This window comes from Tamandua tetradactyla, chromosome 5 (genome assembly GCF_023851605.1).
Source record: "Tamandua tetradactyla isolate mTamTet1 chromosome 5, mTamTet1.pri, whole genome shotgun sequence".
NCBI lineage: Eukaryota > Metazoa > Chordata > Mammalia > Pilosa > Myrmecophagidae > Tamandua > Tamandua tetradactyla.
This window is the reverse complement of record NC_135331.1, coordinates 165,271,535-165,295,512: the sequence shown is the minus strand read 5'-3', so window position 1 is coordinate 165,295,512 and position 23,978 is coordinate 165,271,535. Positions and strand designations below refer to the sequence as shown.

Below are 23,978 nucleotides of genomic sequence, written 5' to 3'. Positions count from 1 at the left end.
AGGTCTTTGTTTGCCCTACTCCACAGAAAAAGCAAGAACTTGTTGCTAGCAGGGAATGTTACTAGAAGCCTTCCCCAATTCACAGAGCAGACTGGCTGCTGGAGAAGTTGGGGGGTTGCAAGTCTTTTCTTAAATCACCTAAAGAAACCCTGCAGTGCATCTTTTTGTAAAGTGGGGAATTCTTTCCTCTCTTCACCATCACCCCCTGAGGTATCTATTTGAATAATATGCTTTATTTTATTAATATTGATCTTATTAATATTAATCATCTGCTGGTTATAATGAACTGTGCTAAATGCTGAGAGAGAGAGAAACAGAGAGAGAAATTGGGAATGTAAGACACAGTTCCCCCCACCCCGCCAGCAGCCCACAGCCGGGTGGCGAGACTTGTTCCCGCCCAAGGCAGGAGCAGCTCCGGGAGCTGAGGAGGATGGAGGCCGGGGCTGCTTTCCCGGGGTCAGCATGGCCTCCCCAGGGAGGGGCAGGCGAGTGGCACCTGCAAACCTCAGAAGAGCGTTTTCCCGAGCTTTCCAGCCCAGCCCCACGCACAGACCCCCTGTGGGGACCCATACGCCCTCCAGCCCACGTGAGCGGGACCCTTCGCTGGCCCAAGCACCGTGGGGTGTGGCTCTGGGGCTCTTCTGGTTGTTTTCGGTTTGTTATAGTTTTCTTCTATTGGACGTTAGGGCAGCTCCAAATAAATGGGGAATTTGTGGATTTTAGCAACTCGGTTAGTCTTCGTTAAGTAGAAACTATACTTTTCTTCAGTTAGCAAAATGATTTCCACCAGGATTTAAATATTACATGTTTACGTTAATGCCTGAATGAGGATCTGCATTCCACATCATGGAATCTTGAACAGTACCTTTATCCATTTGTTTGTCGTTTGTTTTTGTTTGTTTATTTAGGGTATTTTTTCAGGCAGCTTTATCAAGATATAATTCATATACCATTCAATTTAAATGGAATGATTCAGTAGTTTTTAGTATATTATGGGACTGTCTAACCTTTGCCATAGTCACTCTGAGAACACTTTCATCACCCCATAAAGAAGCCCCATGCCCACAAGCCTCACTGTCCATTTCCCCTAAACCCTCCAGACCTGGCGACCACCCACCTACCTTTTGTCTCCGTGGATTTACTGGTTCTGGACATCTCACATCAATGGGATCATACATTATGCAGCCTTTTGTGACTGGTTCCTTTCACACAGCATAAAATGTTTTCAGGGTTCATGATGTTGTAGGATGTGTCAGCACTTCATTCCTTTTAATGGCCCAATAGTATTTCATTGTATGGATACCCTACATTTTGTTTAACCATTTATCAGTTGATAGACACTTGAATTGTTCCCACTTTGGACTTTTATGAATAATTTGTGAGCAATATATTTTTTAAAACCTATGCATCCCAGAAAAAAAATAGTTGAATCCATTTTTTGTTTTTGTTTTTAAATACCTGTGAGTATTTTTTATGAAGAATAAAAAATATAAATATAAAGGCATCTCCCACTTGTGACTTAGCCACCTAAACCAGCACGCGCTACTTGTGACTCTGGGGAATGTCTCACGTGTGGATGAAGTTTCCAGTAGAAGACATGATGACTTTAGATTAAAGCCACTGGATTCCTATCTACTGTTGATACCTGCTGTGCAAGGGAAAGCTCAGGATAGTTACCACAGTAGCTTGTTGGAAAAGCATTTAGTCGTTTACTTTTTCTATTTTATATATATATATATGATCTTTCATTGAAGTATTTTCCTTTGTGGTTCTTACCCAGCTGGGCCTTCCTTGCACCACTGCTGATGTCATCGATGGCAGGCCCCAGAACCTCTTTAACAGTTCCAGAGAGTTCTCTGGCTAAAGATTGGTGCTGCATCTCCTGCGCATTGCTGATGGTCTCACCAAACATGCTGTGTCCACCGTGCTTAATGTTTTCCTTCTTCTTTCCATCTCTGGCTGGTTTCTTGGGGGCTTGGATGGTCAGGGCGGGGGCAGAAGCTGCCCCTCCATCGGGGCCTGGCTGTCCGGGTGGTCGGTTTCACTGTAAACCTTGGACCCTTCCAGTCACCAGTTGCCTTGGTGATGTTATCACTGACTATTTTTGGAGATAGACCCAGGGGGCCGGTCTTGGGGGCCAGTGTGGACATGGCACTGATTTCCCCACCTGTGCGCCTCAGGTACACGACTTGGATTTTATTGGGGTTGAACTTGAGTGGCGTGTCAGAGGCAGCTGGGGTCGAATGAATCCAGATGCAGGACAGGGAAGAAAGATGCACCTTGGCCTCCTCCAATCTGAAAGCCAAAAGCTTATTTTTCTTAAAAACTGTAATTTATGATCGTTTCTCCTAATGATTGATACTTCGGTATTTTCCAAATTTTCTGTTATTACAAATAACGCCATATTTATATACATAAACCTTGTGTCCTTTTGAGTGAGTGTTTTTATGGCTTAGATTCCTAAAGGTTATTCTGAATGTATTGAGAAGTTTAAGAAGCAATATGTTAACTTCCTCAAGAAAAACCTGAAAATATTTTCTCATTTTCTTTTTTTGGAGTTACATTTCTGCAGTTCTGTGACTGATTATGAAAATGCTTCAAGTTTGCAAGTAAAGCCAGAGTTCAGGAAACAGAAGGCAAAATTGAATGCATCAGTTAGCTTTTGCTGTGTAACAAACCATCCCAAAACGTTAGTAGCTTAACAACCCCCATTTTATTTGTTCACAATTCTCTGGGTCAACTGGTGGGTCTCATTTGGCCTGACGTCACCCACTTACCTGCAGCCTCTTCTGAGATGGCTGGAGTGACTGAAACGTCCCTTTATGTACTTTCTCATCCTCTGGGAGGCTAGTACTGGCTTGTTCATGTGATGAAGGAAGAGTTCTTAGATGCAAGAGAGGGCACGCTCCAGAGAACAGACACTTTACAAAACTCTGCTTGCAGCACACTCATCAGAGCAAGTTAGGTGGCCAAACCCAGACTCCAGGGGTACAAAAATAGACTCACTCTTGATGGTAGACGTGCAAAGTCACAATGCAAAGAGGCCAACAGGCATTCCTACAAGGGTGGGACAATTATTGTTGTTATGTTTATAAGCAGTTCACCACTGTAAAAAACAGCAAGCTCTGTCCACAAGAAGGAGCTTGATCGTAAACAGGCTGATTCCCGACCTTTGTGGACCATCTGAGATTGCTTCCTTGCCTCATTTCATAAATGGTGTCACTTTTCAACTTTTCATTCAATAAATTTTGGTTGTCACAGGATCAAAAAGAAAGAAACATCTTCATATTCTTGGGGCATGGCAAGGAAAGGTTGTAGGTTCTTTTCATTTATATTTTGGTTGAATCTTTCAGTACATAAAGCAAGTCAGGACAGAGCTGGCTTTGGTCTGCAGTTCCAGGTTTGTGGTAGAAGGATTCTCCAGAGTGTCGCACAAATAGTGCACAGGTTGTGGATATTGGTTTTGATCTGATCAGGCAGCAGACTTTGACAGGTTGGAGCTTTGGGCATGTTCCAGAAATTCAGGAATCTTGGGGGGAAAAAGGGAACCAAAAATGCATTTGGATATTTAAATGTGACTTGTCCAATATATGTATCCCGAAGTGGTCATGTGTTTATGATTCAGTGAATTGGCCACAGAAGGCAGTTCCAATCCATCGGATTTTGGAGTGGAAACAAACATGGTAAGTCCTGGAATTTATTTTGGACATTTGTCAACCTCCTTCATTTCTCTTAGTGTCTGGAAAGTGAGGTTAATATCCCTGACTCCTCTTGTTCTTTGAAAAAAAAAATGTATGAAAGTATAAACTTTTGAAATTCTTGATCTTCTTGTAGAAAGGTGTCATGTGAATTTATGGCAGCTGTTCTTTTTGAAAGTTTGTGTAAGTTCATATGTCAGTTAAATCAATAGTCTCAGAACCCCAAGGACTTTAGGACAATCTGTCAGTTTTTGAAATGGTAATATATGTTAATTTTTCAAAATGGACAAGTCACATTTAAATATCCAAATGCATTTTTGGTCTCTTTTCCCCTCAACATGCTCAAATATTAATTTTTCAAATTGGTACTAGTTTTAATTCAGAGTGACTAGTCTTTTATCCTCTTCCCCCTGAGTTTTCTCTGATCCTTCTTAGATATGTGGACATGAGTTGGGGTGGGGAGCAGATGCTGCTTTCTTAAACACTTTCTTCAAAGGGTAAGACAAGAGGGATGGGAATGCTGAAACCAGTAATAATCAGAAAAGTGGAAAGGAAGTACATTAACATTTACAGAGTGCCTAACCTACTCAGCAGATAGCACCATTCTATATCCTGTTTCATTCCATCCATATGACAAACCAGTGATGAAGGAATTAATGGCTCCATTAGACAGATGAGTCGACTGTGGCATGTTAAGTTAAAGTAAAGTGCCGGGATGCCAGCAGAGCAGACCTGCTCCTGGTGCGAGCAGGTGTCAGGCATGACTGGAAGGACTGCAACTCCCTGCCCACCTTCTCTGATGTGTCCCGCCAGCATGGGGAATACTGGGATGAGCAGAGGCTCTAAAGTAAAGGGGGTGTCCACTACCGGACTCTTAGACCCTCAGGCTCTTTCTCTGTGCTGTGGGATAAGACCCACCACCACTGGTTGCTCGTGGGGATCAGAGAGCTGGCCTGTGAAGGGAGCCCGGGCCTGGGTTGGCACATGTCAGCCAGCCCCCAGCCCCAACTCCCACCCCTGGGGTCAGTATTCAGCTGCCTCCCTGCACGTTTCTCAGAAGGAAACCAACATGAGACAGGCCATCCTTCGTGCTCGAGGACACCCCAGTCCTGAGCGCCCTTGATTCTGAGCACATCCAGGTCAGAACATACATGGCCCCCCATGCCCTCCCGCTCACCCCAGGGGAAGGACGGGGGGGAAGGCGAAGGGTGAGACTTCCAGTGGTAGCTCCGATGTTTCAGTTGCCGAGGGGCCACTCCCTCCTCCACATTCAGACCTATCAGTGCTGACAGCTTCTTCTATGAGTGACATTTGGTACAAACCATGCTTACAAGAAAAAATAAAACCTCCTTCAAAACTACCAAACAAAAGGCAGTATAAAGCCTCGCTTGATGCCTTCCCAGAGAGGACTACACAGCCACATGCAGCAGATGTGGGAGGGGAGGAGCCAGAGTTTTTATTGCTGATCGTATTTTTGATCCCAGAAGTGGGGGTGATGTTCAAGAGCGATAAGCCAAGCATGAGTCAGCTTTGTTCTTTGGGGTGTTTTGTTTGTTTTACTCTTAAAATATCATTGTGTGTGAGGGTGCACGGGCGGTTCAGTGGTAGAATGCTCGCCTTCCACGCGGGAGACTGGGTTTGATTCCTGGACCTTGCACCCCCCCCAAAAAAAAAAAATCATTGTGTGTGCAGGTGTGTCTTCAGTGGGAAAACAGAAGCCCACCTCATTCATTCAACGCAGATGTACTGAACACCCCCGAGTGTCATTCACTATGGTGCATCATAAGGTTTGCAGCAGCAATAGCAGTTATGTGCTACCGCCGTTCCCCTTTCAACGAGGCTCAGAGAAGGCCACACTCCCGGGGTGCGTGGATGCAGGCTGAGTCCTTAGCCACTGGCTGCTGGCCCTTTGGGCTCTTGAGGGCTATTTGTAAGGCAGAGAGGCTTTGAGGGCTTCTTGTCCCAATATTTTGCCATCCTCTTCTGATCTCCGTCTTTTCCCATCATTGCATTGCTTTATCTCCCCAGATTCTGGTTTCTTTGGGCATCGGAACACATTGTTCATCCCCACCTTATACTGTTGGGAGGGTGAGGATGGCCCGAAGCGTGCAGCCCTGGGAGCAGAGCCTTGCTCCCCAGTCGCCAAGTCACCACATTAGCTCTCGCCTCCCCATGGCAGGAAGACCTGCTGCTTTCTTGGGGTTCCAGCTTGCTGGCTCTGTGGGCGCCACCTAGCCCCACCTCCTCCGTTGGAGTGCATACTGCGGCTGTGCTTGGATCTGGGGTGTATAATGCTTGGAGCATCTCCACCATGGCCCCGTCCCCTGGGTGAGGACACCTGGAGTCCCCCTTAAATAGCCTAGGTCTTACCCTTCCCCTGTAATGAAACAGCAGTCTCTTTTTGTTCTGTCATATTCCCCAGCTCAGTGAGAGATTTGAACATTCCCTCCTGAGTCGAGGGGTGCCGGGGATAGAGTGCGGTGCCCTGGTGAAGGTCTGGGGTAGAGGCTGGCAGGGCAGAGCCTGCGCTGCTCAGCAGAGCTCCCATATGCTCAGAAGATGAGCCTCGGAGAATTGGGAACCATGTCAGCCAGATACCCAGTGCCAAGTAGCACAGATTTAAAGATTTCTTGATACTCCTAGACAGCTGAGCAGAGATTTTATTATTGGTAGCAAACGCAGCCAGCCCATCGTCGTCTTGGCAGCATTTGTGGAATTAATTAGAGCACTGAGTTGACAGGACACCAGTGTGTGGGGCAATCTAAGAACTTTCGGGAGCCGGCCTGGTGTTGTGTGTGTTGAAATGTGTATCCCTTGTCTCCGTGAGTGAGGAGTATTGCCCTCTCCTGGGACGTGAACGTTTTTTGTTCAAGAATTTAGCCAAAAATGCTTCTATTGATGACAGTGTTTCTTAACATCCTTGGTAGGAACGGAAATATTTGTATTAATGAAGCTGAATATTGAGAGCTCTAGAGGGGATTTCCAGTTCTGATGTGGGGGAGTCACAAGGCGTGGATTTGTGGGTGTTCTGCTATCCTGCAGTCTGACAGTTCATCCAGAAGCTGTCCTGACACTCATTTTCTACACTGGACGTTGATGAGACAAGATCTTCCTCTAGGTCTCCTCTTGATGGCATGCGAGTTTCCATCGCTTGCTTTCTGCACGGAATCCTATTTTGAATCTACTATGGGAATCACTTTAAAAGCAAAGGGCTCCCTTCTAAAAGGGCTCCTAATATAGTTACATTTTGAAATAATTTGTATTACTAACTGAAGTTTCTCTATATTAGTAAAACCTCATAGTGATCTTAAGTCCATGGGACCTCCAAAATTATTTTGACAGAACAAAATTAAAAGGTAAAAAAAAAAATCCTAAAAATCTAGTTTATAGTCTACAGGGATTAGCAAGTAAAGCACTTTGATTTTATTAGGGCAATGCATTTCAGCTGTGACCTACAGTTAAATGCACCTTATTTAGCAAAACATCATATATATATCTGTATTTGTGTATAAATACACAGACACACATAAATATGAAACAGAACTTTCCTGAATCTACTTATGTATGCCATGCTCTCTGATGATGCATTTCTTCTATTGTTTTTGTTTGTTTGTTTGTTTTCCTTCTGCTCTCTCTTTTTTCTTTCTTAATTCCTCTCTCCCTTTCTCTTAATTTGGTCAAGACTCACCAAATCAGTTTCATCATCCATTATAATGGGTCAGGATCCATAGTTTAAAACCCATCCCTTTGGGGTTAAGGACTTTCAGCTGTCTCTAGCCCTTTTTCCAGGTGTCTCCTGTTTTGTTGATATTATTGCTGTTTTTTAAGTAATCCTTTGCTCTCTGCCAATGGTTTATATCTATTAAGCATTTACTATAATTCAGATACAGGCTCAGTGCTTTATATACATTATCTCATTAATTCCCCTCCCCCCCCAAGGGAGACAGATACCACTATTTATCCCTGGCTCACAAAGGAAGCTGAGGCATGAAACAGTACATAATTTACCCAAGGTCACACAGATGACAACCCAAGGCTTGAACTGAGCTTTTGTCTACTCCTTCATATCCCTCTGCGCTCCTGTTATCCAGGAAGCCGCTGGTACTATCTGAACAGCCCCTGTTCCTTAAGAATGTATTTGAGAGTGGAAGAGCACCTTGCCTGGCTTTATGTACCCTGCCCGTGGTTGCAGGTGTGCACTGAGCTCTTCTGTGTCCTGGGCATTTTGCTGGGCTCTCAGGACGCACTCAGGAGTGACTTTGGCCCACCCTGTAACTGTCCTGTAGTGTGATGAGGATGGGGGTGCCTGGTGAGGGGGAGACCCCAGGAGAGAGCAGAGCAGGGAGCAGGCCCACCATGGCAGGCTCCCTGCACCCCACTATGTCCCTGGGCCTGTGCTGTCAGGGAATGGGGTGGGGGTGGAGGAGGTGGTAAGGAGGGTGGTCATTTGGACCAGGTGCCACTGACCCTTTGTGAGAGTTCCTTTATCTTCAGGTTCCTGAGGGAGTAAAGTGGTTTTTCAATAAGAGAGGGTCCGGTAAGTCATTCAGTAATTTAAATGAGATACAACACACGGGAGGCTTAGAAGGATCCAGATTTTTATGTTTATGTGGCCATGTGATCTGCTTTCACCTTGGCCCTGCCTCTTCTCACCTGCCCTTGTAAAGTTAGCTTCTTGAGATTGTCTCTCTTCCCTATTTTTTTTTTATTGAGAAATCTTCACACGCATACAGTCCATCCATAGTATACAATTAATGGCTCACATTATCATCATATAGTTGTATATTCATCACCGCACTCATTTTTAAAACATTTGCATCACTCCAGAAAAAGAAATAAAAAGAAAAGAGCTCATACATCCCATATCCCTTACCTTACCCCTCCCTCTCATTGACTGCTAGTATTTCAAGCTACCCAATTTTTTACCCTTTATCCCCCCCATAATTTATTTATTATCCTTGTTTTTTTACTCATCTGTCAATACCCTGGATAAAAGGAGCATCAGACATAAGGTTTTCACAATCACATGATCATTGTAAAACCTGTATAATTAAATGATTGTCTTCGAGAATCAAGGCTACTAGAGCACAGCTCTACATTTTCAGGCAGTTCCCTCCAGCCGCTCCATTACATCTTGAATAACAAGGTGATATCTACTTAATGCTTAAGAATAACCTCCAGTATAACCTCTTGACTCTGTTTGGAATCTCCTAGCCATTGACACTTTGTCTCATTTTACTCCTCCCCCCTTTTGGTTGAGAAGATTTTCTCAATCCCTTGATGCTGAGTCTCAGCTCATTCTAGGGTTTTTCTCAATCCCTTGATGCTGAGTCTCAGCTCATTCTGGGATTTCTGTCCCACGTTGCCAGGAAGGTCCATACCCCTGGGAGTCATGTCCACATAGACAGGGGGAGAGTGGTGAGTTTGCTTGTTGTGTTGGCTGGAGAGAGAGGCCACATCTGAGCAACAAAAGAGGCTCTCTTGGGGGTGACTCTTAGGCCTAATTTTAAGTAGGCTCAACCTATTCTTTGTGGGGTTAAGTTTCATATGAACAAACCCCAAGATTGGGGGCTCAGCCTATTGCTTTGGCTGTCCTGGGCTTGTTTTTCATTCTATTAGCAGTATCTTTCAAAAAGCAAAAGTTACTCATTTTGATGAAGTCTGTGTTATCAATTTAGTTTTTTATAGATTGTGCTTTTGGAGGTGTATATAAGAACTATTTGCTTAAAGCAGGGCTACAAAGGCTTTCTCTTATCTTTTCTTCTAGAAGTGTCAGGATTTTAGGTTTTTAGATTTAGGGCCATGGTCCATTTTGAGTCCGTTTTTGAATATGCTAAGTGGTATGGATGAAGGAGGTTGTTGTTGGGTGTTTTGGGTTTGTGTGTGTGTATAGTTATACAAGTGTTCAGCACCATTTGCTGAAAAGACTCCTTTTTCCACAGAGTTGCCTTTGAAACATTTGTGGAAATTTGTGTGTCTGTCTATGTGTGGATGTATTTCTGACCTCTCTATTCTGGTGCTTTGATCCATTTGCCTGTCTTTATGCCAGTACCAAACTATCTTGATTCCTGGAGCTTTACAGTAAATCTTGGAATCAGGTAGTGTTGGTTCTCCAATTTTGTTCTTGTTTTTGGCTATCTAGCTCCTTTGCTTTTCCATGGGAATTTTAGATCAATTTGTCAAGTTCCATCTTGGCCAGAAGAAGATGTCCAAATTTATTTTTAAAAGGGGGGGAAAATTCAGAGTCTCACCATTTAAATTTCCTCTTTTTTCAGAGAATTATGCCCCACCCCCACCCCCAGGCTTTGGAATTTTCTAAGTGACTGAGATATTTTATCACCATACTATATAGAAATTGTCTTTGTATGTCTAGCTTCTTAACAACCAACCTTAAGATGCTGGACTCAGTTGAGAACAAACTTTGAAGAATATTTGAATAAATAATTGCATTGTAAATTCTCATGAAGATTTTCTGTGCTAACAGAATTGTCTTAAAACTTTTAGGATTTCATAAATAAAATAGATCTTATTTACTTTTTCATCATTTATAATTCCCCACAGTTGGCACATTAAATTTTTCATATTTCTAATAAACTAGAATTCCCATTATGATCTGGTTTGCATATCTTGAAATTAGTATTGATTTCTGAGGAATATTTTATAAATTTTTTCAGTTGTCTGTATTGCACTCATTTGTTTTAACATGTTTTATTGTGAAATACAACATATATACAAAAGAGCAATACTTTAAAATTATCTTGTAACCAATAGTTATAGAACAGATTTTGGCATTTGATTGGTATGGGTTATAGATCCACAATTTTAGGTGTTTCCTTCTAGCTGCTCCAAGACACTGGAGACTAAAAGAAATACCAATATGATGATTCAGCAATCAGACTCATTTGTTAATCCTAACTTCTCCATTATAACTCCTCCTTCTCCTTTGATCCTACTCCCAATCTATAGGGATTTTAGAGCTATGCCCATTCTAAATTTTCATGTTGAAAAGGGGTGTTGACAATATGGGATAGGGGGATAGAACTAGTTGATGTTCCAGAGAGACTGGCCCCTATGTGTGTTTCATTACTGATCTGGCCTAGGCACAATCTGAAGATGTAGGTAGGTAGTCTTAGTGTGTGAAACTTTTGTAGAATATCCAGTAGAGCCCTAGGTGTTCTTTAGGGTTAGTTGGAATGATGTTGGTTGGGGTTTGGCAGACTGTGGCAATTAGCAATATCTAGCTGAAGCTTGCATACCAGTAACCTCTAGAATAGCCTCTCGACTCTATTTGAGCTCTCTTAGCCACTGATACCTTATTTTGTTACATTTCTTTACCCCCTTCTGGTCAGGAAGGCATTGCCAATCCCACAGTGCCAGAGCCAGGCTCATCCCTGGTAGTCATGACCCATGTTGCCAGGGAGACTTTCACCCCTGGATGTGATGTCCCATGTAGGTGGGAGGGCATTAGTTTCACATGCTGAGTTGGATTTAGAGAGTGAGAGGCCACATCTGAGCAATAAAAGAGGTTTTCTGAAAGCAGCTCTCAGGCATAACTCTAAGTAGGCTTAGCTTCTCTGCTACAGAAATAAGTTTCATATGAGCATGCCTCAAGATCAAGGGCTTAACTCGGCAGATGAATTCACTGCCCACCCCCTTACGTGGAATATGACCCCCAGAGTTGTAAATCTCCCTAGTAACATGGGACAGAACTCCTGGGATGAGCTGGGACCCAGCATTATGGGATTGAGAAAGCCTTCTTGACCTAAACGGGAAGAGAGAAATGAGACAAAATAAAGTTTCAATGGCTGAGAGATTTCAAAAAGAGTTGAGAGGTTATCCTGGAAGTTATTCTTATTTATTATATAGATATCCCTTTTTAGTTTATGATGTGTTGGAGTGGCTGGAGGGAAGTACCTGAAACTGTTGTGCTGTGTTCCAGTAGCCTTGATTCTTGAAGGTAATTGCATAATGATATAGCTTTTATAGTATGACTGTGTGATTGTGAAAACCTTGTGTCTGATGCTCCTTTTATCCAGGTTCTGGGCAGATGAGGGAAAAAAAAGTAAGGACAAAAAACAAATAAATATTGGGGGGATTAAAGGGTGAAAAGTTGGATAGATTGAAATACTAGTGGTCAATGAGAGGGAGGTTTATGTGGGTTATGGATGTATGAGTTTTTACTTTCTTAGTTTTTTCTAGAGTGATGGAAATATTCTAAAAATGATCATGGTGATGAATACATAGCTATGTGATGATATTGTGAGCCATTGATTGTATACCATGTATGGACTGTATGTGTGTGAAGATTTCTCAATTAGAATATTTAAATAAAAGATCAAGGACATGACCTATTGACTTGGAACTCCCTAATGTTTGATAGAGTATCAGGGGTTTCCCTGGTGGGAAAGTTTAATAGTTCCCGTATTTTATCTTGAGTCACTCAAGGGGAAATTTGCTAGTACTTTTTAATTATCTGCCCAACATACTCTAGGATTTATTTGGACATTACATTAAGCCATGCAGAATTACAAGGCCTCATTCCCATTTGGGGCAAAATGTGTTTGCATTGTTTAATTGAGCAGCCCAGACAGGTTCAGTTAGAGTATGTGCTACAGGAAATTTAGGTTTTAGACAAAATAAGCCTTTGGTCTCTTTCTTTGGTCTCATACAGTAGGTGAAGTTCTGAAATACAGATAATATCATCCTTTACCCTGTATTTTGATTTATTTTAATACCGACCAAATTGGCTTCATTCTTAACTCTAATTGGAGCCTGATCTCTTTTTCATTTTCTTTAATAGTTGTTGTATGTGGCAATGCTGACTTTCAGACCTACAGAACTCCTGCTCTGAGCCTTAGGTGTCACACAGGTATCCAGAGTTCCAGAGAAATACCAGATTCTACATATGTAGCATAGCATCTCATGATCTGAAATAACATTTACAGCTCTGGACTAAATGTGACTGCTTTATAAGAGCTTACAATCTAGGCCCTAATTTTCTTATAGGAATTTTTTTAAAGGGACCATACAATATTTGTTCTTTTGTTTCTGGCTTATTTTGCACCACCTAATGTCCTCAAGGTTCACTCACCTCATTGCATGCCTCACAACTTCATTCCTTTCTGTAGTCACACAAGATTCCATTGTATGTATATAGCGTAGTTCGCATTCTGCTTCTCAGTCAGTGCACCCTTTGGCTACCTCCATCCATCGGGCATCATAGATAATGTCCAAAGTTAACAATCCATGCCTCACATTCACCCTTAGTCATACAATCATCAACACTTTCAATTTTAAACAATTTTCACTGCTTCACGGAGAAAAATAACAGAAAAACACACCCTCACCAAGTAGAAAATCCACACCTCCCCTTAACTTTTGTCCCTCTCCCGCAATTATTCGCCCCTGGTATTGCTGTGGTACTGCTGATGTCTTCCTGTTAAATTATAGGCCATAGTGTGCAATAGTACTTTTTCTTCTATACTCCTCTATTATTGATTCTTTGTGCAAGATTCTTACTTTTGAAGTAGTTCATGTAAGAGCTTATTATATTTGTAGTGTTAATCAGTGGGATACATGCTCTAGACAACCCCTTTCAATCATGTTCACCTTCCACATGGCAATCTTATAGATCCACTAACGAACTGCCTTCACTTCTGTCCATTCACTTACATTTAAGTTCAACCTCATTAGCTAACTGTTCACCCATCTCTAGCTTCTGTGGATCTCTGGGTCCCCTATATTCTACATTATAAGGCTCTGAGTTTACCTTTATCAAGCTCATATAGTGAAATCATACAGTATCTATCCTTTTGCATCTGTCTTATTTTACTCAGCATCGTGTCCTCAAGGTTCATCCACGTTGTTTTACACACTTTCTTTAGAGGAACTTACCTCTCCATTCCTTGTGGAAGAGGAGGGAGGAGGTGAGAGAGGGAACTTTACTTTCTTCTGTTTTACTTCTTGGACAAATAGAAGTTTGTCCTATGGCTAATATATAAAAACTGATATGAAAACATAGCAGTATACCAATTTACTCTTCCTTATTTTATGTTTTCATTCTATTTCTGACACCTTCCTCTCTAACCCCCTCCACCTAACATGAAGAAAATCATGTATGATGTAAACGTGGGCAAATTTATAAGAAAGAGGGAACGTTTATTCATTTTTTTAATGAAAAAATGAGTTTATTCATCTTCAGTCATTGCTTTTCACTCCTAGCCTGACACTACAATAAATATACACAATTAAAGTGAACTCTTATAAGTCCCTTCAAGCTTCTTTCTTTTACATTTTTTTTTTTTTTTGGAGGACAGTAATAAACTCTTTTAATCACCCACAACAAATGCCAACCTCTTGACTATAAACCTGAACTCTCTGTGTCCAACTCAGCAAGCTTAACAATCTTGGCTTCTTGGTGCTTTAGCTTTAGGGCTCTGGGGGTAAGGCTTGCAAATGGCAGCTGGGGGGTGCCCGGGAGCAGGAAGGGACCAGCGGCAGCATCCTGGAGGACTGGGAGTAGTAGCAAGGAGAATGGCAGCACGGCAGGCAGAAGAGGAAGGCGACTTGCTCCCAGCAGGGTGGAAGGCACAGGCTTGGGCCACAGACCGTTGGCATGCATGGGGACCTCACTGGGGTGAAAGTGAGGCACCTCTCCATAAACTCCTGGAGAATTTCATAGTTTGCTACTTTTTCCTCAAGCATCTCAAAACAAGTCTTGATGGATGACTGCTCAGGAAAACTGAGTATTAATGGTCAAATCTGAACTAACTCAGCTAGCTCCATTTCAGAAACAATTTGTCCATCTGCTTTGCATATTCCGTCAAGATTCTGCCTTCAAATTCATTCCCTTTAATATATGAACACTTTCATAGCAGCTTCTGAAAAACCAACAAGTCACCCAAAGCTTCACAGCCTGTTGATGATAAGTCCAGATGACAGAATAGAGACGTGGGCCTATGACTGATTCCTGGGTGTCCTAGTTGCAACTACTTGCCTTGAATAAGACAACTCTTATTTCAATACTCCTGGCTTCTTGTCAGGCAGTTGAATCAGAACAATTATGTTGAATCAGAACTCACTTCTGAAATCAACATTCAAGTTAACCCGGCAGCAGACGGAGGGAACGAAGAGGAGGAAGTCAGCTGGCGGGCACCGTTGCAGTCCAGACGCCCAGACGCTGCCACGTGCCCGGCACAGGCCCCGCCCCTCCCGCTCCCCGCCACGCCCCTCAGCCCCTTGCAACGCGGGGGGGCCCCTGCCCCGCCCCCCCGCCCCGCAGCTCTGCCCCCAGGTGACCTCCGCTTTCTTTCTTTTACGTTTTGATATGATCCAAGTGGTCTTTAAGCTTTTCCTTAATTCCTGGAATGACACTGCTTACTAAATTAGATGAATACTTTTCCTGTCCCAGACCTAGAATTAACCATTTCTTTTTGTTTTTTTAATTGTGAAATGTAGTATATATATTAGAAAGCAATAAACTTCAAATTACAGTGTAACAAGTAGTTATCGAACAGATTAATTTAGAGTTTGGTATGGGTTACAGTTCTACAATTTTAGGTTTTTCCTTCTAGCTGCTCCAAGACACTGGAGACTAAAAGAAATATCAATATAATGACTCAGTAATCATACTCATTTGTTAAATCCTGTCTTCTCTATTATAACTCCACCGTCACCTTTGATCTTTCTCCCACTGTTTAGGGGGTATTTGGGCTATGGCCATTCTAACTTTTTCTTGTTGGAAAGGGCTGTCAATAATATGGAATGGGGGGATGGAACTATTTGATGTTCTTGGAGAGGCTGACTCCTCTAGGTTTCAGGACTTATCTGGCCTAGGAACAATCTGGGGATTGGAAGTTCCTGGAAAGTAGTCTTAGAGTGTGAAACTTCTGAGAATATCCAGTAGTGCCCTAGGTGTTCTTTAGGGTTAATAAGAATGGTGTTGTTTGGGGTTTGGCAAACTGAGACAATTAGTAATATCTAGCTGAAGGTTGCATAAGAGTAGCCTCCAGAATACCCTCTTGATTCTATTTGAGCTCTTTTACCCACAGATACCTTATTTTGTTACATTTCTTTTCCCCCTTAGGCATAGTCAATCCCATGGTGCCAGGGCCAGGCTCATCCCTGGGAGTCATGACCCATGTTGCCAGGGAGACTTTCATTCCTCGATGTCATGTCCCATGTAAGGGAGAGGATTATGATTTTCCCTGCAGAGTTGGATTTTGAGAGGGAAAGAGAAGAGAGGCCACATCTGAGCAACAAAAGAGGTTTTCTGAAAGCAGCTCTCAGGCATAACTCTAAGCAGGCTTAGCTTCTCTGCTGCAGAAATGAGTTTCATAAGAGCAAGCTCAAGATCAAGGGCTTGGCCTATTGACTAGGGAGTTCCTAATGTTTGAGAGAGTATCAAGTGTTTCCCCAGTGGTAAAGCTTAATAGTTCCACATTTCCAACATATGTATCATAGGATAAGACATAGAATCTCTGTCATTGAGGCTCAACATACTGTGGGATGTATCAGGCATTACGTTAAGCTGTACAGGATTTTACAAGCCCTCATTCCCATTCTGGGCACTATGTGTTTGGGTTGTTTAAGTAATCTGTCCAGACAAGTTGAGTTAGATTATGTGCCACAGAAAATTTAGGTTTTTGGATGAAATAAACTTCTCTTCCTTTGGTCTCATTGGATAGGTGAAGTTGTAAAATACAAACAGGGCAATGGTGGCTCAGTGGCAGAGTTCTTGCCTGCCATGCCCGAGACCGGGGTTGGGTTCCCGATGCCTGCCCATGCAAAAAAATAAATAAATAGAATACAAACAATGTCCTCCTTACCCTGTATTCTGATGTACCTTAATTCCGACCTGATCAGCTTTGTACTCATCTCTAACTGAAGCCTGATCTCTTTTTCAGTTTCTTTAACAGTTACTGTATGTGGCAGTGCTGATCTCCAGAACTGCAGAACTTCTACTCTGAGCCTTAGGTATCCCACAGGTACCCAGAGTGCCAAGGAAATGTCAGGTTACGCATATAGAGCACAGTCTGGAAGAAGGAAATTTTTAATGTTGCTTTAAAAAGGTATTAATGGGTCATTTTCCTAGATGTCTGGACTGTGACAGATGTGGTTGTGTTGAGAGAAGTGCACTGGGGGGTTATAGCACTCTCCCCTGCAGGGCCTGTTCTCTTCTCTTTTTGCCAACAGAGAGAGTCAAGGACAGAAGGTTTTCCCTGGTTGTGTGGGTGGGTAACTTACCATCTCTGTTCCTCAGTTTTCTTGTCTATGAAACTGGGATAATAATTCAGGATTTACTTCATAGCACTGCTCATAATAAATGAGATAGAATAAACTTGTAAAAGCATCCAGGGCCTGGCAGCTAGGGGAAAAACCACTGCTGAGAAGTCTGAGTTCCCAGATGTTCAGGGCGATGGCAGGGTAGAGGTGGCCCTGAAGGACATCTGGAGCTTCCCTTGGGTGTCGGTGACACATAAGGGGTTCTGTCTCCCCATAGGACCTGTGGCATGTGCCATCCTTGGGGGGACTGAGAAAATGGCCACTCAGAAACGGAACCTTGGTTGAGCAAGGCTAGAAAATAGTAGCTAGTAGTAGATGCATAGGAGAGTGGGTAGCTCCTTGCATGCAACAAGTGCCTTAGCGCCCTGCGACTCAGATCTCTCCTGGGATTCTGGTTGAGAGGGGCTGCTCGGCCTCTAAGGAGACAGAGATTTGGCAGCACTGGAGGCCCATTGCTGCGTGGAACCTCAGTGGCACGGCTTCCACTCTGCAGTAGAGTTGGCTGCAGACTGGACTCCAGTGCTCTACTGTACCACCGGTACTTCCCCAGGGAGCCTCCCCAGGGACGAAGCCTGCTCTCCCAGGGATGCAGGCAGCCATGGAAGCTCCTCGCGGCCCCCTCCCATCCTGGCAAGTCCCTGCCCGGTCCATGCTCCCGTCTCCTGTCAGAGACTGCGGGGCTAGAAGTGTGGGGTGGGGTCCTGTGGGGAGACAGAACCTTCCCGGAGCAGAGGGTGGGCAGGTTTGGTGCTGGGATTGCAGGTTCCCGGAAGGGCAGATTGAATCCAGGGTCAGGGAGACCATATCTCGCATGCTCCCTCCATTATCCTCACCCCTCCCAGCAGGTGCCAGGCCTGAGTCCACGGGCAGCGCATCAGAGCGCCCATCTAACCCTCCGGGAACCTTCTCGTTTCTGCAGGCACTCCTCGCAGGCATGCGGAACCGGGAGAGCAGTTCACCCTGCCAGGGGAATGGGGAGCCGGCCGGCAGGGCCAAGAACCCTGCGTGGCCTGGTGAGGAGGAGCCCAGCAGCGATGCGGGCACCCCTTCCTATAAGAAGCCCCTGTACAGCATCTCACACAAGATCCTGGAAAAGAAGAACCCGCCTGCAGGAGACCCACTCAACACGTACGACCTCTTCGAGAAGGCAAACCCCAGCAACAGCCCCTCCCCGCTGCGGCTCCTGAACGAGCCCCAGAAACGGGACTGCGGCAGCGCGGCCACGGCCACCGACGGCGACCCCAACATCTACTTCCTGATCCAGAAGATGTTCTACATGCTCAACACGCTCACCTCCACCATGTCACAGCTGCACAGCAAGGTGGACCTGCTCTCCCTGGAGGTAAGCCGCATCAAGAAGCAGGTGAGCCCCACCGAGATGGTGGCCAAGTTCCAGCCGCCCCCCGAGTACCAGCTCACGGCGCCCGAGCTCAAGCAGATCGTGGACCAGAGCCTGTCGGGCGGCGACCTGGCCTGCCGCCTGCTGGTGCAGCTCTTCCCCGAGCTCTTCAGCGACGTCGACTTCTCCCACGGCTGCAGCGCCTGCGGCTTCGCGGCCAAGCGGAAGCTGGAGTCGCTGCACCTGCAGCTCATCCGCAACTACGTGGAGGTGTACTACCCCTCGGTGAAGGACACAGCCGTGTGGCAGGCCGAGTGCCTGCCCCAGCTCAACGATTTCTTCAGCCGCTTCTGGGCCCAGCGGGAAATGGAAGACAGCCAGCCAGGCGGCCAGGTCGCCGGCTTCTTTGAGACGGAGCAGGTGGACGCCGGCCACTTCCTGGACAACAAAGACCCGGAGGAGGCCCTGTCTCTGGACCGTAGCAGCACCATCGCATCAGACCACGTGGTGGACACGCAGGACCTCACCGAGTTCCTGGATGAAGCCTCGTCCCCCGGCGAGTTTGCCGTCTTCCTCCTCCACCGGCTCTTCCCCGAGCTCTTCGACCACCGGAAGCTGGGCGAGCAGTACAGCTGCTATGGCGACGACGGCAAGCAGGCGCTAGACCCGCAGAGGCTGCAGATCATCCGCAACTACACGGAGATCTACTTCCCCGACATGCAGGAGGAGGAGGCCTGGCTGCAGCAGTGCGCCCAGCGCATCAGCGACGAGCTCGAGGGCCTGGGGCTGGATGTGGGCAGCGAGGGTGAGCCCCCGCGGGACGACTGCTACGACTCGTCCAGCCTGCCCGACGACATCTCTGTGGTCAAGGTGGAAGACAGCTTCGAGGGCGAGCGGCCCGGCCGCCGCTCCAAGAAGATCTGGCTGGTGCCCATAGACTTTGACAAGCTGGAGATCCCTCAGCCCGACTTCGAGGTGCCGGGTGCCGACTGCCTGCTGAGCAAGGAGCAGCTGCGCAGCATCTACGAGAGCAGCCTGTCCATTGGCAACTTTGCCTCCCGCCTGCTGGTGCACCTATTCCCCGAGCTCTTCACCCACGAGAACCTGCGCAAGCAGTACAACTGCAGCGGCTCCCTGGGCAAGAAGCAGCTGGACCCGTTCCGCATCAAGCTGATCCGCCACTATGTGCAGCTGCTCTACCCCCGGGCCAAAAACGACCGCGTCTGGACCCTGGAGTTCGTGGGCAAGCTGGACGAGCGCTGCCGGCGCCGGGACACGGAGCAGAGGCGCTCCTACCAGCAGCAGCGCAAGGTGCACGTGCCCGGCCCGGAGTGCAGAGACCTCGCGAGCTATGCAATCAACCCCGAGAGGTTCCGGGAGGAGTTCGAGGGACCCCCACTGCCCCCCGAGAGAAGCAGCAAGGACTTCTGCAAGATCCCCTTGGACGAGCTGGCGGTCCCCTCGCCCGACTTTCCGGTGCCTTCGCCGTACCTGCTGTCGGACAAGGAGGTGCGGGAGATCGTGCAGCAGAGTCTGTCCGTGGGCAACTTCGCCGCGCGGCTGCTGGTCAGGCTCTTCCCCGAACTCTTCACCACCGAGAACCTCCGGCTGCAGTACAACCACTCCGGGGCCTGCAACAAGAAGCAGCTGGACCCCACGCGGTTGCGGCTCATCCGCCACTACGTGGAGGCCGTCTACCCGGTGGAGAAGATGGAGGAGGTGTGGCACTACGAATGTATCCCGAGCATCGATGAACGGTGCCGCCGCCCCAACAGGAAAAAATGCGACATCCTGAAGAAGGCCAAGAAGGTGGAGAAGTGACGGCGGGAGGCTGCCCGGCGCCCTGGCACCAGGCGTTCTCGAGCACACGTAGGGAAGCGGCCGCCGGGCGTGGCTTCCTTCATTTGCACACACAGACAGCACCCAACCCGCAGGCCCGGGAGCTCCGCGTTCCCCGGAGGCACAGCCGACCCGTGGGGAGGGGGACCCAGTGGGGACAGCAGGGGGCTGAGGCGTGTGGCCCCCTGGCCCTGACCTCCCCCTGTTCTCTCTCAGTTTGAAAGGCAAATTCAGCAGCTCCCTCGTTCCTCATCGCACATTTTACATTTCCATTTTTATCCTTTTTTTTTTTTCTTTTAATTAAAAAGAAACCCTTTTTTAAAAACTGTAAAACCATCAGGCTCTTTGGGGGCCATTTTATTTAGAAAAAAATGTCTTTTAAATTTCTGAGATGAAGTACTATAGGATGACCTCAGATAGTAGGTGTTCTGTTTGTTTTTTAAGATGGTTTCAGATTTATGAAATTTTTGCAAGTGCCATGTTCACGCATGATGGCTGATCATAGCTTCAGGCTTGGCTAGAGATGGATGCGGCTGACCCTGTCTTTTGCATCTGATTCTGTAAGAGTCGAGATAGCCCTGGTGGGCAAGGGGCGGGGTCGGGGTGGAATAGGGTGATCACCTTCCAGGCTGTGCCCCCCATTTCCATTATGCGCCCAGGAACATGGAAGTGCAGTCTGCCCTCACTTGTCTTTGCCATGGCTGGAAAGTTGTGCTCACTCACTCCCTATAGAAGAGAACACTGGATGATGATATGAATGTAGGTGGACATGGAAACATGTCCACGATTTATTCACTTGAACTGGGTCCTTCCATTGCCCCCCACCCCCCGCAGGTGTGGTTGGAGGAGCAGACACATTTCCTTGGAAATCATCGCATGGGGCTATTTGGCTTGTTATGTAAGGATGACCCCTTTGGGCTCACCAAGAGATGTTTACTTCCACGTGTGTATCTGTACAAAATCCGGGTTCTGGGAGCTCCCTGGTGGCTTCACCACACCTCAGTTTTAACTCCCCAGCTCTGGGGCCCTCCTGGGGATACCTGGCATTGGAAGGACACAGGTCATCTCAGATGGGGCCCCTTTGTCCCTTCTCAGAGTCCACTCAGCTTTCCCCTCTGACTCCCCAGAAGGTCACACCTGGCTCATCCCCTGACCTGTGGTTGGGAGGTGTCAAACTGTCCTAGGCCAACTGCAAAACTCCCTAACGGGTTAAGTGCTTAAGAAACTACTACTACCTACCTAACTTTTGGGGGCCAAATGCCTAAGAGGGAAAGGAAACAGTCTAACCCAAACTGAATACATCGTACCAGAAACCCAGAAAATCAAATTGTACAGGGTAGTCATAAAATCCTTGTGGAATGTTACAAGCTTAATAACCCAATGGCTTGATAATTTGCTCCCTTCGAATGCAGAAATAATAGGAACCGCCTTTCGGTTTTTGTCATGCAGCTGAGAAGGACTTCAGTCACACCACTGTATGACACAGTTTTGCCTGTTGCACTCCGTGGGCATTTTTAAAAACATAATACAGGATTCTGAGCAATGGAATGTTGCTGACGTAACTTTAATGAATTTGCTTTTAAATGTTATTTATAGATGTTTCCTGTTGAAATTGCAAAGCAGCGTCATTGAAATTTAGAGTTGCACAGGGATTTAATGACGCTGCGTAGAGCTGCACACACATTCCTACTGAAAAACCTTAAGCGAAATGAAGGGGACCCACACGAATGCCAAATCCCACTTTGTGCTTTTCAAAGAAGGGACGAGAGCAGCCAGAAGACTCACATCCCCCCCCTCATTTGGGCCTTTCTCTATGCCTTAGTCTCTCCAACACATGCACGCACCTACGCGTGTACACCCATGCACACCCATACATGCCCACCCTGTCCAGAGCCCGCCGGGGACCTTCACCTGGCCGACCCGCTGGGTGGGGGTGGGGGTGGGTGCTGTGGAATTGATTCTGGTCTCTAGGATGTGTCCAAGAGGATTCCAAGCCATGTGAAAATTGCCCTGCTTTCCAGAGGGTGGAATGTGACCCTGCAACTTCAAAAGCACAATCACTTGTCAATAATCATACTACAAAAATCCCATCAACTCATGTTTAGAGAGATCGGCAGGTTCTAGGAATTACATTCGTCTCTGTGTAACCTAGACAAGGTTAAATGTTTTGAAACTGTATTTTGGTTGTTTCCTTAATCCTGTCCCCACATAGTGCTTCTTCCTCCAAAATGCAGGAGTCCCTGTCAGTGAAGATGTCGAACCGGGGACGCTGTGCCCTGTGTGGTGGGTGGCCAGGCCAGGGAGCGCTTTACCTGTATGGTGTCCTCAGTTTCCCATCCATACAGGGGGCCCCAGGGTGCGTTTGGTAACACGAAGCAATAGAAGTACAAGGTACTTATTTTTCAAAATTCAGTGTGTTCCGTCAGCTCCGTTGGCGATCCCACCCCCACCCCACCCCACCCCACCCCCATCTAAGTTCTTTGATTTTTACTTGTTGGTTTTTCGGATTTTTGTGTTTTCCCTTCCTTGATTCCCAAGGACTGAAGAATTAGCACAGACACGTTCTGATTTTAAGTCGTAGGTCGCGGTAGGTAGCATTCCTCGTTTTCTCTGTTAGTTCGTTTTAAAAGAATGTACGAAGCTAGTCGTGAATGTACCACGTGTTCTCATCCTGCTTCGGTTCACTGTGGCTGTGTCTTCGTGACAGCCGGGTCGACAGGGAATAAACCCGAGCCCTGGGTCGGGGGGCGCCCGCCGGCCCCTCCGCCTGCAGTGTTGGCCGCACGCCTTCCCTTCTAAGTTGGTGGGGGGCCGGGGCACCCCCTCAGCAGCAATCATCAACCAGCCCACGGGATCTACTGCCCAGCTGCCGGGAGGGGCTGCCTGGCTTCCCCCAGCGTGCCCATGTGGGTTTCTCCAGGGACGGCCTCAGTTTCCACCCTTTCTCCCACATGTTTTTCTTGCCTGATTGGGGCGGGTGGGGGGGGGCGTGTCTTGAGCCGCCCAGTGGGCGCCATGGAGCCCCACCACCACCCCGCCCCCGGCTGCCTAGGGGGAGACGGGCCGAGGGACTGTTACTGGGCTCTTGGGAAAAACTTGCCTCGTGTAGATCCAGCCTTAACGTTCTGACATCCTATAATAGCAGACCCTGCACAAAGTGGATATCAGAGGAAATACTGTGAGGAGGCAAAATAAGGAGCATAGTTTTACCAAAGATAATGAAATATCACAATGTCTGCATTTTTACCATTGATTTGAGCGCATCCTTAGAAAACTGAATGTAACAAAATCCCAGGACATTTTTGGAAATTGTATGCTCTCTAGCAACTTTGTGTGAATTTTTATACAAGCACTGTTTTATGAGTTATGAAAATGTTATAAAAAAAAAAAAAAAAAACAGCAGTCTTGGAGCATCTTATTTTCTGAGGTCCCGGGTCTCTCAGGACATGTGGTCTCCCATTGGTCCCTCCATGCGAGCTCCTCGCCCCTCCTGGGTGAGGCACAGCTGCTCTGGGTGTCAGCTCTGGGCTTCACCTGCAGGCACCAGGGGCGTGGCTCACAGCATTTCCCACTGCCGGGAGGGCTGAGAAGTCCCCAGATAAAGCCGTGCCCAGTGCTGGGCCTCCTGACCGTGCAGCGGGAGGCACATCCCACCTTTCCTTACCTCCTGCCCCCCTTTGCCAAGCTGGCAGGGCTCCTTTCCACACCAACCCCTTTTTCTCACTTTGGGTTAAATGGGACGTAGTTCCTCCAGTTAGGGTTGTGTAAATTGATAAGAAAAGGATGCACGTTTATCCTCACCTTCTCTTTGACTTATT

The 23,978-nt window shown here is 46.4% G+C and overlaps 1 protein-coding gene across 1 annotated transcript in view; it reads left to right on the top strand.

Moving 5' to 3' along the window:
- BEND3 (BEN domain containing 3) overlaps positions 1 to 22,589 on the top strand; it is a 35,583-nt gene extending 12,994 nt beyond the window's left edge. The window contains exon 4 of the mRNA XM_077162554.1: positions 17,902 to 22,589. Within this exon, the coding sequence (XP_077018669.1) occupies positions 17,902 to 20,142 (2,241 nt within the window). The 3' untranslated portion in view covers positions 20,143 to 22,589. The remainder of the gene's footprint in view (positions 1 to 17,901) is intronic.
- Positions 22,590 to 23,978: the final 1,389 nt, after the last annotated feature.